The following is an 18,009-nucleotide window of genomic DNA, read 5'->3' as shown; positions in this document are numbered from 1 at the left end:
TTCAGGTCAGATCTAGTAGACTCCTTGCTCTTTTTATTCCCAGTTTTTGGAAAGTAATAAATTATTTCCCAGAGGTCTGACTGAGACAAACTCAAGACATCTGCAAGAGTTGAGAGTGAATAGGAAAAACACTCCACAGGGCAACAACAACAACACAAAACGGGAGCTACAAGAGATTCTCAAGCTGTAGTATCCAATTAGAGACTCGCATCACGTTTGTAAACAAACAGTCGACTCTAAAAAAAAAAAAGGATTTGCTAGTTGGCTGTCTTGTTTTTAGGCGGAGGCCATGATCCGCCTGCACGCGCAATGACAAAAAGTTTAACCTGTTTGACAATGACGTGTCGCCTATCTGCCTGGGATACCAAAAATTCATATTTGAGAAGAATCGGACAAAATGTCGAATGGGGTTTTCTTCAGATGACAGCATTTAATTGCATGTATTGACTTGCGGGTTTTGGGTTACATGTATGATCTCACTTTCGGAGGTCGGGTTGCCGGATTGCGAAATAGACACGGTGTCTCATGTATCGGATGGTCGTTAACGCTCTTTGGTGCCCCCTAGTGGCCTGTTATTTAGTTAAAACATGTTCAATCAAGACTGAGCATTGCTGTTGGAAGTTGACTTGTCATCATCATCACGCTGCATCTCAAGCTTTTTTTTTCCAGTAAATGGACGACAGCAAAAGTAGGTTGAGATTTCAAAATGCAAAGAAGTCATCCTCAGAAACAAAGAGAACCAGAGAGACTGCGAGAGTAGTTAATAAATCAAGAAACATGGATGAGAGTCAGCATCTCCTGTTTGGTTATCTCGGCTTGCAGCGAGGTCATGAATATTTGATGACATCATTTTGGGCTGTCAAGTCACATGATAAGACGCATTCATGCCATTGATTAAGGGCCCCGGGCGCACTTATTGTCTTACGGTGTCACAAACGCGTTGCTACTCCGCGCCCTTCATTAATTATGCAGCACATAAATCATCAAATATAAAAGCTATTTTTTTGTACGTGACGGAAGAAGAATCGGTTAGGATCGGCATCACGAGGTTTCCGCTGGAACGTGAATTCCAATTTATTTCGCAGGGTTGCCCATTTTCACTCAAGCACGACTCTTTTGTTTGACTTAATTACCAAGATGAGATTTTTGCTTGCTAAAAATGGAGAGTACATGAAGTTAATTGAAAACTCCAAGTTCGTTAAAAAAATTATATGGAATAGGTTAATTGAAAACTCAAAACTGTCTGATGCTGACTAAAAACGCACAGTTGAGTCATAGAAAGCAGAAAATTAGTCCGATATTTTCTGAAAATTCACATTAGGTTCATTGTTTTGAGCTTGACTAAAGAATTCAATATGTTCACTGAAGCTTACAAGTTAGCGTCTAGGATCATCGGGGCACACAAATCCCAGCCCCCCACGATAAGGTGGAGTGGTGGTTGAAACAATTCATTCTTTGATTTATTTGATAGATTTAGTTTCCATGGATGGAGCTAACGAACAACTTTCCAGCTAAACTTTCCACCAACTTTGTCTCCGGCAGCCAACGCCATCACATTCTGCTGAAATTAGTAAAGCGCGAGCTCAGCTAACAGATGGTTAGCGCATTGCATTTAAAGGTTCACCAATCTCAAAGTTGAGATGCGATTGAGTCGGCATTTGTGCTCCAAATGCTTGAATAACTCGGGCAGGGTAACACCACCCCTCCCCGCCCGACAACCTCAGGCGGGGCAATCGAGATCCGCTGAAATAAATAGTGCGCGTGTTGACACTTTAATTTGAGCGTAGCTCATTCGCTGAAGGTGCGGCGTAAGCGTTTGTCAGGCCCGGACCGCGAGGCGATAACATCTTGATGGAACACACCCGATCGATAGCAATAGCGTTCCGCTTCGTTCACTCTTCGCGCCGAGCGCCTGACGGCAAGCTAATTAGCGAGGTAATGGAGTGAACCCTTTGTGATAGGTTGGACGGAGCTCCCTGCGATAAAGCCGCTGATTTTTCCGGCGTCTCAATGCCACTTTTAACCGCTGCGTTTCAGGAATCATTTCGTTAGCGGGCTGATTAGTCCCGGTGTTGGGACGCCGCAGGAACAGGTACGCAGTTGAACAAGCTATAAAGCTAAATAACGGAAATCCACACAGTAACCCTTGAAAAATAAGTCGGAAAAAGTCAACCAAATAAAGGTTGTCAACCATTGAAGACATTTGCGAGGTTCTGAGCAAAAAAATAAGGTCACTTTGTTCCTGTTCCTGGTGCAGAACAGGCACCATCACCATATGAACATGTGACGCTCGATAATGACGGTGGGGTAAAGGAACAGTTTACAGTATGGCTAATTAATGAGTTTAAAAAAATGATACACTGGTAAATGGAGTGTCAGAGTGTGTGTGTGTGTGGGTGTGAATGTGCGTTTAACAATGTGTGAGTTTGAGTGTCTTTGAGTGTTTGAGTGTTTTTCTGCAGGTTCCATGTAAGGAGGAGTTTAATGAAAGCTGCTGGTTGCTCCGATGGAACTAATTGCGCTTCCTTAAAAACGCGCCTCGGCGCTGCATCCGTCTTGATTTGCCTCAGTAAGCAGCCGGAAGCCATTTCACGGAATTAATAGATGTGAGGCCCGCAGACCGCATCAACCAGCGGGAATCGGTACCTCCATTAGAGCGCCCGGCACTTCGTTAAATGCAACGAAGGCGCAAAGAGCATCAGTTTAATGGTGACGTCGACGGTTACGTACGGTCCCACCCCACTGTGGTGACAGACTCCTAACAGTGACATCAACCCATTTTTACTGCGGTGACCGATGTGCCGTATTAACATCAAAGACTCATTTCTGCTGTATTGACTGATTATTCACAATATTGACAAGGAAGATGTGCGGACTGCATATAGCTGACATGCACGATTAGCTCAATAACTTTGAGTTCATTACCCCAAAATATCACACCCTTGATTTAGTCCATCTTTATCACCAACACGCACAATGGCAGAGGTGAGGTGCAAACGACTCCATAGAGGCACTGAGACTGTAACGGGTTTTATGATAAACAAGTCTTGCTTTAAAAAAAAAAAAAGAGAGTACAAGCGCATTTGTAGGCACAAAAGCGCCGCAGGGATTTTCAAGGTCTTGTCTAATCCAGTGAAGATTGTTTACGGCCAATGCTAAAAGCCTGCAGAAGAAGAAGGAGAAGGAGAACAAAAATAAAGTTTTTCTAGTCATACTCGTAATGGATTTTTATAAAAGAGTAAGTGGCAAGGAACAAATGCATTAAAGACGTGTCGACATTTTGTGTACATGACCGAGCAATGAAAGGGCTTGATCGTATTATTTGAATTCTGTGGATAATTTCTATTGGCCATATTTGTTTGAAACCAATCGCTGTTGATTTAAAGAGTTTTTTTTTTTTCATTTGCGGTGCTAAAGAGAGCCTTGGCTGTTATGTCAAGCGGCTGAGAAAACCATTTGGAAGTATATTTTAAAATATCGAGCAAAATTGCTTGAAGGGCTGAACTGCGGCTACGATGATTCATGACGGAAGGGAGGAACTTCAGAACTGAAACTTGCTTCACCTAAGAAGTAAACAGTCCTCCCGGCAGGTGGAATTCACCTCTCCTGCCCTCCTTCGACGAGCGTAGACTTGCGCATGCTGCTTTCTGATGTGTAGGCAAGTAGTGACATCAACAGGCTTCCGTGGGAACTGCACATTAAGTTCCACTCGTGCACGGTACACATCAAGCGTGTCCAAACTCTGGTACGGGGCCCTGCTGACCATTTTTCGGCGCCCCCGCATCATGTACTAAAAATGACATGGCCTGCAATGCTAGTTAAAAAAAAATAGTCGAAAGAGTAACAAGGGAATGTGAAAAAATAGCTGCCACCACTCCTAATACACTTTGCTAGATATGCAAAGATACAAAGAAAATATTTGTGAAGAAAATAATAACAGTTTCTCTTCAAAACACGGCGGTGAATAGAGACAATTCCGTTTTAAAAGCAGATTTTTTTTCTTGCACTTTCTGCACTGTGTCAAGTTCGACGGTTTTTAAAAATGGCCAGCTTATGACAAATGGCTCTTGTTTTGGTTCAGGGAACTGGGAACTAGTGGCAGTTCAGTGCCGAGGTGGATCCAGTCTGTTGGGATACAGGGGCCAAGGCCACCCCAAAATCGTTTTTAACAGAAAGCGATTATATGTTGTAGTTTAAAAAAACCCAAAACAAAACAATCCAAGAGAGTTGAAACAATGTAGAACTGCTTGTTTGGTTGAATCTCATGTGACTCACCGAACGTGTACGTGTGTGTGTGTGTGTGTGTGTGTGTGTGTGTGTGTGTGTGTGTGTGTGTGTGTGTGTGTGTGTGTGTGTGTGTGTGTGTGTGTGTGTGTGTGTCCGTACAATCGTTGCGACGTGAGTTTTGAGAGAACTCATGTGGGTGCGTATTTGCGGTCAGAGTAGCCTATTCGTGTCTCTACCGTACTCCTCGTCTTCCTCCCTTTTTTCTTCATCCCCCTCTCCTGTTAGCCCAATGAAATTTGAGTCTGTGGTACTTTCACACAACTCAAAAAGTAACACGAGAAGTATGGCAAACAAAGAGAACACCGGCAACACACGAGAACAGACTTTCAAAAGTCACTCGTAACGAGAAGACAGACAAACCACTCCGCTCCTAATTGTCTAAAGAGGACATTTCATCCATTGTACAAGCGGATTTCCCTCAAATGCTCAAGTTGTGACGGGTCACGGGATGGGAGAAGGAAAAGTTGCTAGTCGAGCAGCATGCTAACCAAGCCAAGTGGGAGGCTAAATCTAATGATTGCTTTGTATGCTAACTTAGCAGCTGAGCATGCTGTGAAGCTAGCAAATCTAATGATTGCTTTGTATGCTAACTTAGCAGCTGAGCATGCTGTGAAGCTAGCAAATCTAATATGATTGCTTTGTATGCTAACTTAGCAGCTTAGCATGCTGTGAAGCTGGCAACGCTTCTTCATTTGTCACCCGTCAATCAACATGGTCACCCACAGCAATGCTGGTCTCACTTCGGTGGTTTCCTTGCGCTTTCCCACAGCAAATAGAGAGCACACGCTAGTGAGCCATCAGCAATGACGAATATTGCAACGATTGTAACGCGACGACGTTAAAAGGTAATGTGTGAACATGTCAGCTCAAGCGAAAATATTTGTGTGCGGGCGTGGAATGAAGTGTGGACGTTTGCATTGGGCTTTAATGCATGAAGACTTTTCTTTGGAAAGCTCACAACATAACACACCCCAAGGTGTGCTGGACTGTTGACTGTTTTTGATTGATTGATTTATATTGAGAAGAATGTGTGCTAAATGTTGCTTCACCGTGTTTGCTTTGAACTCTGGTTCCCATTCACTGACTCGAGTCTGCAGACCTCAGAGCCATACCGGGTTTTCTTCAATCAGCATTTCTTTAATGTGTTCCGGACTCAAACCATTCGGCGGATTAGAGACAAGTAGCCGAATTTCAAAATCTAGTCTTCAGCTGACTGGGAGCCAGCGTAAAGCCTTTCGGACTGTGTTCATACGTTCTGATCTCTTCGTTCTGGTCAGAGCCCGAGCTGCAGCTTTCTGAACGAACTGCAGCTGTTTGATGCTCTTTTGAGGGAATCCAGTCAGAAGACCGTTACAATAATTCAGTCTACTGGAGATAAAAGCATGGTGTAATTTGGCGTTTTGGTGGCACCCTAAATTGATCACGATTTGGAGGACTGCAACTTCAAATTAGCTCTGAATGAAGAGAAAAGTTTTGCCTGCGGTGTTGGTAAATTAGCATATCTAGCATGAACTTTGCAGTCGAATGAACCTTGACCTCCTTGAGGGTTAACTCCTCATGACCCAATGCCAAGTCGGCATTGACACAAATATGTCAAGCACTTTTCTGACGCAAAATAGGAGTGACACTCCTGCCTTCAAAAGGAAAAACACCACACACCCTTCCCACCCCCCCCCCCCCCCACGGCCCCCACCCCGTCTGCTACGACAAACATTTGCTGTGCGACTCGTTTGATGTAGTCCGCTTGAATAGCGACGCCCACCCCGTCGTCATGTTTTTTACGCCTGCCAAAGGAATACAGTATCGGAATAAATGTAATTTTGTTCTCTTCTGGCTTTTAAGATCACATCCTTTTGTTAAATTGATGGTTTCTGATCAGGTTGACTGAATCTGTCATACAGGTTAACGCAGTAAACAGCGTCTACGTTGTGGTGGTGAGACGGTGCCAACCATGACGTTGTCGTCCATTGGAAAAAAGGTACTTTTTGGGCAAAAGTGACGAAAACATTTAAAAACAAGGCGGCGCACGAAAGAAAGAAGTGGCGTCGCTTCCGAAAAATGTCCACACAACACAAACACGTCAGTGCCTTTCGGGAACATAACATCGATTTAGGCAACATTGTGAAGAGTCTAGTCCAGTTTGCTGGCTGGTTGGGTGATGTATCAGATCTGATCTTACCTGTTTTCATTTCCAGGGAAGCCACGACAGGTTGGGTCAGGTTGAAATCTCTTGCTGTGAACTCACTGAGGGCTGATGCAGGACACGCTTGACTGATGCTCCCATGCAAAGGCTTCGACGGCTTCTTCTTCTTCTTCTGGCTTTTGCTGGTGCTGTTGGCGGGCGGAGGGGATATGTCACATGTCAACAGCATAAGAGCATCTTTAAAAAAATAAAAATAAAAAATCCAAAATATGCATTTATAGATACATTTATAAATATCCAGTGAACCCTCATTTATCAAGGGGGTTACGTTCCAAAAAGAAGCCGTGATCGGCGAAATCCGTGAAGTAGTCGGCTTTATTTTGTTTACAGTTATTATACAATACTGAACTATGTATACAATGAAACCAAAGATCCAAAACCTGTTTTCAGGCCCAAGCATTTAAAACAAACAAACAAACAAAATATCAACGTTTTCAACAAAAGCTATAATAGTTTTTGGAAATACTGGAAAAATAATATTTTTAATAGTCATTATGAGGTTGGACACATTGTGACTCACGCGTATTTCACCGTTCCTCTAACAAGAAGACAAGAAGATTTTTATAAACAGACATGCCCCTTTCGATTATATTTGAGAACTGTTATGAACGGGTTCCGGCCGCCCCCCCGGCCGGGCGCACTTCCCCCAGTGCGTGCCGCGCCGCCAGGGCGGGGTCCGGCCCACGTTCAGATGGGCGCCAGGGGTCGGCGGCGATGTCGGCAGCCCACTCGACCCATCTTGAAACACGGACCAAGGAGTCTAAAGCCCGCGCGAGCCGGAGGGCCCGACGAAACCCGAGATGGGATCCCGGCCCCGCGAGGTACGATGTCTCCGGGCGCACCACCCAAGAATATTGCTGTACAGGGACGGGGTGCGGAGCCTGTTCACGTTGGTCAGTCCCTTAGCCAATCAGGATGCAGAACACAATTCACTGTTAAAAAAAAAAAAATCATTTAAAAAAACGGCACAAAAAAAAAATCCGTGAAACAGCAAAGCCGCGGAAGGTGAACCACGTTATAGCGAGGGTTCACTGTATTAAAAATGGAGATATGCGCATGCACACACGCACACACACACACACACAAACACCGAGAGGGCGGTCTGCCATACAAAAAGCTTCCCTCTCCTCTTCGTCAGCTCAGACTTGGAAGAGGACCTCCTGCAAGGCTCCATTATGGTCCGAGTGTGCTTATCCGCAAATGTTTTGTTCCTACTGGTGAGTGACTTTGAATTATTAATACGTTTGTGGCAGTCAGGAGAGGAAAGGACAGGTGCACGCAAGGAATGTATACAGGTGGAAAGCATTAAACCTAGTAACAGAAACTTGCTGGACTTAAAAAAAAAAAAATCTTGCATAATACATATAATACACCACAAAATATATTTTGTTGGTGCACACTCAACGTCCATAGGTGGAGACATGAACTGAGGGTAAATGAGGACAAGTACAGGTGGTCTGTTGGGGTGTGCACAGGTGAGCAATAAGAGAAATGTACAGTTCGGTTATGCACAGGTGGATATGAGGGAAATGTAGAGGTTGGGGGGAAAAAAAGTGAATCGAGAACATCTCCAATTGGACATTAAGGACGGGCATGTACATGCACACAATGGAGACATATGCTGTTGTTGGTTTTTTTTTTATCGAATAAAACTGGGGACTGAGCAAAGGTGGGATTGTGTCGAGGTGGTCATGGCCGCACACAATGAGGGTTTTTGTGGAAAGAAGAAAGGCTAAATCTGACCGGTCTTAAATTTCACACAGACAGAGTGACAATTCATTGACTTTTTTTATGAGCCATACAATTAAAGCTTGTTTCACTGAGCAGCACGGAATTTGCTCAATGAGCAGACCCCAGCGCCCCAAATAAATGAATAAATAAATACACAAACATTTGCCAGCGGTCCGTCAAAAACAAACCGGACCCACAGTTTTTTTTTTTCTAAAATTCAGCCCCAGAAGCCAGTTCAAAATTTGGTCATGAGAAGACGCACAAAACAGTCTTTAAAAGCCAAGCCTAAAAAGAAACCTTGAGACATTTGTGTGTGATGTGTACGACCCACAAAAAAATGGATCAAAGACATTTTAAGGATGTCTGAAATTTTGATCTGAAGAAAATATTTTAGAGTCACGGTGGGCATTTGTAGGGATCCTTCAAAGATGAACTCATCCCACCCAAATGCGAACGCTTTCCATGCACGCTGAACAGTATGATGCTAAATTGTGAGAATTTGATCTTTGAACATACTGTCATACGTGGGCAGCAAAGTTTGAGGACTCATCGTAAAACCCGAAACTAACTCAACCACAAAAGTTCTTTTTGGGAAAAATTCAGCCCCTAAAGCTCTTTGGTCTTGGCAATATGAAATGTCATGAGTAGAGCTCTAAAGAAATAACATATGTCATTGAGCTAACAAGCGGCCATTTTAGGGTCAATTTATCCAATTATCACCAAATTTCAATCACGTACTCGAGCCAGACAGTTGACTAAACTGCTGTGATCTTTTTTCATCCACAAGTTCCGCGTCTAAGTTTAGCAATGGACGAACAAAGCTGTTAAAAATTGTTCTCAGCGAGCTCATCCCGAAATGGTAGCTCGGTGAAATATAAGTGCACTGAATGACAAAACTGCTCCTACTGACGTCATGGACTTGTTTGTTGTCTATTGCGTTAGTTCCAGAGCGCACTTGCGTTGGCGTTCCACTCTAGGAATGAACCGGTGCGGAAAAGAAGAGAATGGATCCTCCCGCCAAGGCCACTCAAAGAGAATGTAGATTACACGGGAAAGGAGTCGATCGCCAAGGCAAGAGCCACTTTTGTCCACAAGGAGGCACTCGTGAACACGTTTCACATCCCAGCATTTCGGTTCCATTCTCTGCAACTTTTGTGTGTATTTCAGATTCGATCAGATTTTGAAACTCACCGGAACATCAGCTACTCCTTGGAGGGCGTCGGTGCAAGCCAGTACCCGTTCAACGTCTTCGTGGTGGACTCCAAAACGGGACTTATTCGCGTCACCCAACTGCTCGACAGGGAGGTCATCAGTACCTACAATGTGAGCGACACGCCGCCTTCAAATCATCAACTTTTTACTTTTTACTTGTATGTATATATTTGTTCTACTGAATTTTAATGATTTTGTTTTGAGAAGCATGACAATGCTTGTCCAACGGGTCATTTCATTAGGTACACCTGTACACATTTAAAAAATATATATTTTTGTCGTGTTTGTCGTTGTTGTCAAAAACAAAACAAAACAAAAAAAAGAATTACCTCGAATCGTCTAATTGTGATGCTGTGGAGTAAATCAAGTGAAGCTGCTGGTGTTTCTCATGTCAGTTGCTGGGCATCGCCAGATTCAACGATGGCACCGAGGCAGAGAAAAGGATTGACCTCCGCATAAAGGTGCTAGACGAGAATGACAACGAGCCACAGTTTGACGCCATGAAGCCCGTCGACGTGTATGAACGTAGCCCTGCAGGTGAGAGAATTTGAACAATAACACTTGAATCGTACGTGCCTGATTAGTTGTCCTAAGTTTGTAATAACACCTGCTTGAGTTGTATTTAATAAGGTACACTATTCTGGTCTGAATTTTCTATACCTCTTATCCTGATCAGGGTTATGGAAAGCTGAAGCCCATTCTAGCCAACAAAGGTCACAGTAATTAGAACTTGAAATAAAGAAAAATGTCACATTTGAAGAACCTTAAACAAATTTGCAGACAGGCCGAGCACTGCCGTTTCACTCCAGTCCAGTAGATGGCAGTGTAGTATTACAAAGTAGGTGCCAACTGATCCAGTCATGGGCTGGTTCTTTTTGCTTGGCTCCAGTTTTTTGGGTGTATTTTTTTAATTACCCTGTTTGGCAAACTAACATGTCTCCTTCGTAGAGGAAAAAAAACCCCAAAAACATCTGACATGTCTTTGTTTCCAGGGACGCCAGTCACGACTGTCACAGCGACTGACGCCGATGAACAGGGCAACCCCAACTCTCAGCTGCTCTACACCATCGTGAAGCAGACCCCACCTCACAACATGTTCCGCATGCACAACGATGGTAACATTTATGTGGACAAATCTACTCTGGATAGAGAGGTACCAGCTACTCTCAAAGAAATGAAATGTGTGTAATTTGTTCAGTCTGAAAAGCTTGCGAAACATTGTGGTTTTTGTGCTGTCAGACGACAGATCAGTACTTTGTGACAGTGCAAGCTCAGGACCTCAATGGCGACCCTGACGGCCTCACAGGAACCAGTACCTTGACCATCAATGTGCTGGACATAAACGACAACCTTCCAACGCTGGAACAAGACGAGGTACTTGCCGTTATTTAAGAATGATGCATGATATATTTAAGAGTTAAAATCTTGTGAATGAGCAAATATCGAGATCTTGATCTAGTGCAGTTTATTGAGTTTATTTATTGAGGGGATTCTGTTACATAAGTCGAGTCTGCATATTATAAAAGCGTGGAAGAGTGTTTCACTTGTGAAGAAGGAGCCTGATGGGTGGAGACAGGTTAGGTGGTTCCGGTAGGGGAAGAAAAAGCTGTTTTTGTGTTCTCAAAGAGGTTTGTGTCAAGGATTACTCCAAGGTTGTGGATATAAGGGGGAGCGAAGCAGGGTGTCGTGGATGAAGTGGCAGACGTAGAAGAAGCAGAAGGCAGAAATCATGTCATTGGTCATGTGGTGAACTCACTAGCCATGGGTTCTCCTTGGAGTATGAGGGAAGCATAATGGAGAACACTGAGGGTGTGGAGGTGGTGAGGATCAAAGCTCAAGACTTGGACCTGAAGGACACCGAAAACTGGCAAAGTGTGTTTGATATCGTCAAAGGCAACGAGGCCAAGTACTTCAGCATCAAAACGGACACAAAGACCAACGAGGGCATCCTAATGCTTGATAAGGTAAGGGTGAAAAACAAACAGAACCGCGCCATACTAGCTTCAAAAGTCTCCATTTTGAAACGAATGTGTATGACTTCACAGGCTGTGGATTATGAGGACGTGAAGGACTTTGTACTTGAACTCACCGTGAGGAACAAGGCTCCACTCTATGAAGGACTTCCGCAAAGCACGACGCGTAAAACCAATCGTGTCAAAGTCCACGTACAAAACCAGCGTGAAGCCCCATATTTCGATCCCAAAGTCAAAGTGATCACCCTGCCGGAAGGAGGCGGCACTCCTGGCAAAGATGTCATTGCTCACTATCCAGCACTAGATGGCGACACTGGGAAACCAGCTGAGAAAGTCAAGTGAGTTCTGCAAGTGGTGGAAGTTGTTGTTTCCATAAAACTATTGATTTATTTTCCAACAATCTAATCTCGTAAATTCTGCTCTTATATTGCATTCTGGATAGAATTGATTGTTTCTATAAATGTGATAGTGGTGATATTAAGATGTAGATTCGGTCGGTTAAGTCCCCACTGGAGGCTCGGCCACCAAATGCACAGCACGCCACCGGATTCTTGACATGTATGAATCACAGTGATGGTCTGCACTGTGCTGTAGGTATCTTAAAGGTTTGGACCCTGACAATTGGCTCACCATCGACCCAGAAACCGCTGACATCAGATTGAACAAGATGCCCGACAGAGAGTCCACTTTCTTGGTCAACGGAACATATTACGCTCAAGTGCTCTGCATTTCTGAAGGTACACACCGACAGTTGTAGCAATCCGTCACCCGAATTAGATGCTGGTGCAGTCCCAGCAGTGGTGGGATGTAACAAAGTACAAATACTTATGTTACGGTATTTGAATAGATTTCCAGGTATCTGTACATTATCATAATTAGTTTATTGATATCGTCCATAACTCCTTCACCGCCATTGATGACTTTAGGGGATACTTTTTAATTGGGAGGTTTGTCAGTAAATGAGTTCTATTCCCAAAAGAGTCTCCAAGGGGGGGAACTGGCAGTAAAACAGGCTAAACTCCAGTTGTCAGATGGTGAGTCCTTGAGCCCAACAGAAAATGCTTTACTTGCGTATTTACTGTATTTTGTAGGTGATTTTACATTTGTATGCTTCTATTTGTAAACTTTCTACTCCATATTTCGTCAAAATAGCCTTGTTACTTTTACTCCTCCAACACAACGTAAAAAAGAAGGTGACGTCAACTACAGTTAAGATGTTGATTGATTGATTGAGATGTTGGGCTGGAGGGAGGAGGAAAAAAAGCAGGGACGTCAGCAAGGTGGGAGCATTGATGTCATTGGCAACAGAATCGGAGATGCAGGATATTCAACCATTGACTTGATCTGAATCAGTACTTCAACCTTCACCAGAGTCTTTTTGTACACGAGTATCTGAACAGAACTTCTACTGAAGTATGGAGCGCGAGTTTCGTCACCACTTCTGTTTCCCACATACAGACATTCCCTCGAGCACCGCCACTGGCACTGTGGCCATCCAGGTGGAAGACCTTAACGACCACTGTCCCACCCTGACTAGTACCACCCAAACTCTGTGCATTTCTGACGATGCCGTCATTGTCACCGCCGTCGACGAAGACGACTTCCCCAATGGAGCCCCTTTCACCTTTGAAATCATCTCAGAGGCAGCTGAGGGAAAATGGCAGGCGGAACATCTCAATGGTGAGGAGACTGGTCTGTTTTGGATCTCAGTCGACTTCAACCTTCAAGATCTTGTGGATGAATTTGTGTGGGCAGATACCGCAACCATCCTGAGAGCCCAACGGTCCTTATGGCCTGGTCTACACAAGGTGGAATTACTGGTCAAGGACCAGCAGGGGCAGGCGTGCTCGGAACCGCAGAAAATGATGGTCCAAGTGTGCACATGCGAGGATGGATTTATCTGTGGAAGACGAGGCGGAAGAGGTCAGCCCGACAAGAAATCTGAGTTCGGACCCGCAGGCATCGGACTGCTACTCCTGGGCCTGCTATTGCTACTGCGTAAGTGCAATTAAAGAGGTTTGAGTTATATCACACATATCCCATGAGGGGGAGCCAGTGAATCTCTTTGTGACAACACCTTCACCACACACAAACACACGCAACTGTTTGATGCTCAAGACTTTTGGTCCCGTCCTGAACTTGTGGTGTTGACTCTGAGTTTCGTTTCACGGCGATTCATCAAACTTTGCTACACTCAGTGACAAAATCTATAATTGTTTATTTACACTTTAAGACTCCACATCTGGGCGGCCCGGTAGTCCAGTGGTTAGCACGTCGACTTCACAGTGCAGAGGTACCGGGTTCAATTCCAGCTCCGGCCTCCCTGTGTGGAGTTTGCATGTTCTCCCCGGGCCTGCGTGGGTTTTCTCCGGGTACTCCGGTTTCCTCCCACATTCCAAAAACATGCATGGCAGGCTGATTGAACACTCTAAATTGTCCCTAGGTGTGAATGTGAGCGTGGATGGTTGTTCGTCTCTATGTGCCCTGCGATTGGCTGGCAACCGATTCAGGGTGTCCCCCGCCCACTGCCCGAAGACGGCTGGGATAGGCTCCAGCACCCCCGCGACCCTAGTGAGGATCAAGCGGTTCGGAAAATGGATGGATGGACTCCACATCTGTCTGGAACACATGGTTCATATTTGGTATCATCAAATCTCTGGAAGTTCATATTTGAAGGACTCCTGCTAATACCCCAAAAGAGCCTAAAATGGTTCCTTTAAAACCCGAATGGGAGATAGGTCTTTTCAAGAACGGGGTCATGAGACTTTTTTGTGGGTCTGATTATGACAGCCAAGCCTATTAAATTTGATGTCGAAAAGGGAAACTGGTTTTGAGAGGGAAAAAATCTCTAGGATGAGTTGGTATTTCTTGTTTATATGCCAATCAATATAAAGTCAATGACACAGAAGAGTATTTTCAGATATGAGATGCAAGGGTATTGTTGTTCCAGTGGTTCCCCTGCTGTTGCTCTTCTGTCAGTGTGGGGGGGCGGCGGGGCTGCCGGGGAGTGCGGCGGTCATACCGTTTGAAAGCGAGTCCCACTTGGTCACTTACTCCACTGAAGGCCAAGGGGAGAACGCGGTCAGTCCTGATCACTCCATCAACTCTTGAGGACATGTATTCAGTTTTTGACTTCTGACCGTCTGCCGGGTCTTTGGCAGGAAGTGCCGCTAAACCTCATCCCGACACAGCTGTTCGCTGAAGACGTGAGCGATCACATGAAGCAGTCGGTCTTTCAGGACACCTTCCAGGGAAACATGGAGCAGTCCTGGGCAAGGAGACAGGCTGACGTGAACACCTTCTACTCCAGGATTGGGGCTGCAGCGGTAGGACACAAGGCCATTGAAGTGCATGAAAGCATCGCTCTACCGGACCACCTGATCGCCCAATACTACCAACAGGTGAGAAATAGCTTTACACAAGCGGTGGACACGAAATCATCACAACTTTCACATTTTTTGTCATGTTTCAACAGAAGGTGTACAGCGAAGGTGGCGGAGGCAGTCTGGCGGAGAAAGATGCTCTTTTGAAGTACAATTTTGAGGGCCAAGGCTCCTCAGCCGGCTCGGTGGGCTGCTGCAGCCTCCTGGAGAACGACAATGACCTGCAGTTCCTCGACAACCTCGACCCCAAGTTCAAGGCCCTGGCGGAAGTGTGCCGCGGCCACAAGTTTGGGGCAGATGTCATTCCACCACCAACAAAGGTCGTGACTGGACCAAGGCCGGAACTCCCGAAGTTACCTCCACTTGTCCCCGTGGTAGACCAGACTGTGACTCAAGCGGCAAAGGAAAACATGACTTGGCGGAATCAAGGGATTACGGCAATGAAGGCAGGGATGGAAAACCAAGGCCAGATGTTTTTGTTACAGCAGCAGCAGCCTGTCTATTACACCGCTGCCACTCCCATTCAGTACGTAGTCCAACCACAACTCCAGAACACCATGCTGCTGGCTGAGGCACCAGCTACCAGTCTCCAGGGCGTAGTTCTGGCAGCACCTGCCCAAGGCATGTTAGTATCTGGTGGACACACCAAGGATGCCGGCATGGTGCTGGTTGAGAACCCCAAGGTCCAGACCAAGATCCACAGCAGAAATCATCCCAGCCTGCAGAACACGGTGGTGGTAGAAAGCAAGCGCCCTGTAGGATCTGTAAAAGTTCTCAGGGGGAGCCAAACCTCACCTGTGCAAGCAGGTGGAGAAGCTGAATGGATTTCTAGACCTCAGAAAGTCCGTTTGGTGGAAGGGTCATCAACCATACACGAAGCTGGAAGTATGTCCCAGAAGAGGAACACCTCTGGATCTGTAAAGTTCTTCAACATCAAAAGCACCATCACCAAGTCCACCGGACCTCAGGTGGCTTCTCCCAGAATCCCAATCTACCGCAATTAATGGCTATGAGATGTTCCCATTGCAGACGTCACTTGGACACGATTCCCATCTGGATTTTGAGCCATTCCTGCTGACTTGCTTCCTGTGCAATGAACTGAACTTAAAGAACATATTTCCTATTTCTTCGTATGTAAAAAAGACGTTTTTTTCTTCTTTTTTTTAATGAGGCACTTTGCTATCAGGCATTGAGCCGCCCTCCCCTACTCTTTAAGAACTGGAGCGCCTCGCTGTTTCATGGTTGTGCAAGTTACTTTTTGCCTGTTAGCTAGCTGGTGGCTCGCGCTTCTCGTCGCATTGTGGACGACCTTCGTGACAATCCGGCTCAACGTATTTTTCATTTTATTGTTTATTTGACAGGGACCATGCGCATCGACGAACACTGCTACAATACCTGTGTAAAAGTGTCCAAGTTAGCATACGGCTAATTTACATTCATAATCTCTTGGCAGGTAACATAAAACAAAGACAAGAGCAGCCGGAGGCTTTATGCAGATGTAATTCCGGGTCTCAAACAGGCAGCGACTTGTAGGTGTAAGAAAGACCCGAGAGAAAGTTGCATCCCTTTTTCAGGCCACAGTATTTGTATTTGATTGACATTTGAGCGGGCCGTGGTTTGTTTCAGGGCATTCAGTGGGGCAAGGCAAGGATTTGAAGCCTCGTTTTATTTACTCGGCACTGTTTTTAACAATTCAAATTTGACAGGGCTTTCGAATTTGCAAGGGAGATTTATGGTATTTTCACTATACAGGGACTTAAACTGGTTGGGCTCAAAGGACGTGATCTCCAGGTGTCAAAGCACACGTTCATTATATTGCTTTGCACTCAGACAAAAAGTCAAGACCTGAATAAATACTTTTGACAGAAGCAGTTTGAGGAAAACTAGATGAATGCACCAAATAAAATCTCATACTTAAATGAGAAAATAATAAAATGATTGGTGTTTAATCACCCCATGATAATTCAACAACAACAACAACAAAGTCCCAGAATTCATATTTAAAAAGAGAAATAAAACTAACAAATGCAGAAATAAATTTTCATGAACTATTTTTTGGGTATAAAAAACACACCATTTTAGCCGCCGCATATGTGAGATTCATTCCGGTCGTCGATATGGTGAGCTAAAGTGAACAGTGAATAAAATAAATCACCTGGCCACGTACACAAAACAAGCGGAGAGCACTTTGGGTGTGTCTGCCGAGATTGTGTGTGCCTGTGCGTGTGTGGGCCTTCGTTGCGGAACCGGTTTTCAACCCCCAACACACACGCACGCACACACACACAAACTCACCGCCACTTTTTCTCGCTGTCACTCGATTAAATAACTCGACATGATGCTTCCTCATTATTCATAAATGTATTTGGTCCTTTGGTGAAATGAATAAACGTAAATGCCATTTATGTCCATATTTGTATTTTTCATATTGTCGTCCAGAAGGATAGGCTTCTGGATGCATCATTGCTATCTTTCTGTCGTGTGTCATCTACATTTATATAACTCTGTCCATTCTCCTGCTGTGTTTAGAAGACGAGCACTGTCAGTTTGTTGACTACTCCCACGCCGAGACACACCTTTGGAGGAGAGGGGTGGGGGGGAAGCAGGTTTCAAGGCCACACCCACATCTATGCTCAGAAGATGAACTTTGTAATTACCGAGTGCAAAAGAAATACTTAAAAGTCTCCTGGTGGGAATTTGGGAGATTCACTTTGAAACATTTAAGATTAAGAAGGGACTCGGGTTAATCGGGAATCCATAATCCTAAATGTGTATTGTTTGCAGTGTTGTTGTTGTTGTTTTTTTATGTTTTTTTTACATGGTTCGACATCGAACCCATCTGTAAACATGCATGTTAGATTATGCTCTGTTCATCTGAAAGCCTAACCCTAAAACTGAACCCTGAGCCTCTACCGCTAAACGCTACCCCTACCACTGACCGTCACAACTTTGAGCTCATTTCTCTAACCCCCGTCCTTCGTCTGAACCACTGACCCCAAAACCTCTCAAATCCAACCATCTAATCCTCATCCTAACTGTAGCTTCCCACAAAAATAAAAATCGGTGCAGAAATGAATATGCAGAATGAACGAATGTTCAATATTGAGTTCCAAATTTGAACGATAGGGTGCAAGCAGTCCATTACTGCACTCAGCACTTCTCCTGATTATCAGTGCAGCAATTGGGCCAATTCCCATTTCCAAGATGTCTGCGCCAACGT

The 18,009-nt window shown here is 44.8% G+C and overlaps 2 protein-coding genes and 1 long non-coding RNA gene across 4 annotated transcripts in view; 2 read left to right on the top strand and 1 right to left on the bottom strand.

Annotated features, from left to right (window-relative positions):
* The window catches only part of LOC147203088 (cadherin-2-like), a 53,587-nt gene extending 46,972 nt beyond the window's left edge, over window positions 1-6,615 (bottom strand). Inside the window, exon 1 of the mRNA XM_086116264.1 lies at window positions 6,467-6,615. The gene's annotated coding sequence lies outside the window, so the exon portion shown is untranslated. The remainder of the gene's footprint in view (window positions 1-6,466) is intronic.
* On the top strand, window positions 4,734-6,626 carry LOC147203087 (uncharacterized). The gene is made up of 3 exons (XR_015101431.1): window positions 4,734-5,132; window positions 6,189-6,265; window positions 6,483-6,626. It is a non-coding gene; the product is annotated as an uncharacterized LOC147203087 (long non-coding RNA).
* Window positions 6,627-7,636: 1,010 nt separating this feature from the next.
* LOC147203086 (desmoglein-2.1-like) lies at window positions 7,637-17,200 on the top strand. 2 transcript variants are annotated; one of them, XM_086116260.1, is made up of 14 exons: window positions 7,637-7,707; window positions 9,164-9,292; window positions 9,389-9,544; window positions 9,829-9,970; window positions 10,426-10,586; window positions 10,673-10,807; window positions 11,212-11,397; window positions 11,479-11,744; window positions 12,001-12,143; window positions 12,865-13,086; window positions 13,162-13,404; window positions 14,357-14,487; window positions 14,568-14,807; window positions 14,885-17,200. In XM_086116260.1, exons 1-14 carry the CDS (start codon window positions 7,666-7,668, stop codon window positions 15,791-15,793), a joined length of 3,105 nt encoding a protein of 1,034 aa, XP_085972386.1. In that variant the 5' UTR covers window positions 7,637-7,665; the 3' UTR covers window positions 15,794-17,200. The 2 variants fall into 2 exon arrangements, with proteins under 2 accessions (XP_085972386.1, XP_085972385.1); XM_086116259.1 differs by having other exon boundaries at window positions 14,882-17,200.
* The last annotated feature ends 809 nt before the right edge of the window (window positions 17,201-18,009 follow it).

Source organism: Hippocampus guttulatus, chromosome 7 (assembly GCF_054856545.1).
Source record: "Hippocampus guttulatus isolate MCC_2025c chromosome 7, RoL_Hgut_1.0, whole genome shotgun sequence".
In the NCBI taxonomy this organism is placed as follows: domain Eukaryota; kingdom Metazoa; phylum Chordata; class Actinopteri; order Syngnathiformes; family Syngnathidae; genus Hippocampus; species Hippocampus guttulatus.
This window is presented reverse-complemented; position numbering and strand designations above follow the sequence as displayed.

What these genes read in the sequence shown, in the direction of transcription:
- LOC147203086 (XM_086116259.1), top strand. Translation starts at nt 7,666, where the DNA reads ATGGTCCGAGTGTGCTTATCCGCAAATGTTTTGTTCCTACTG. An exon ending in GTATGAACGTAGCCCTGCAG is followed by an intron (nt 9,971 to 10,425) that starts GTGAGAGAATTT and finishes CTTTGTTTCCAG; the next exon opens with GGACGCCAGTCACGACTGTC. An exon ending in CAACGCTGGAACAAGACGAG is followed by an intron (nt 10,808 to 11,211) that starts GTACTTGCCGTT and finishes TTCTCCTTGGAG; the next exon opens with TATGAGGGAAGCATAATGGA.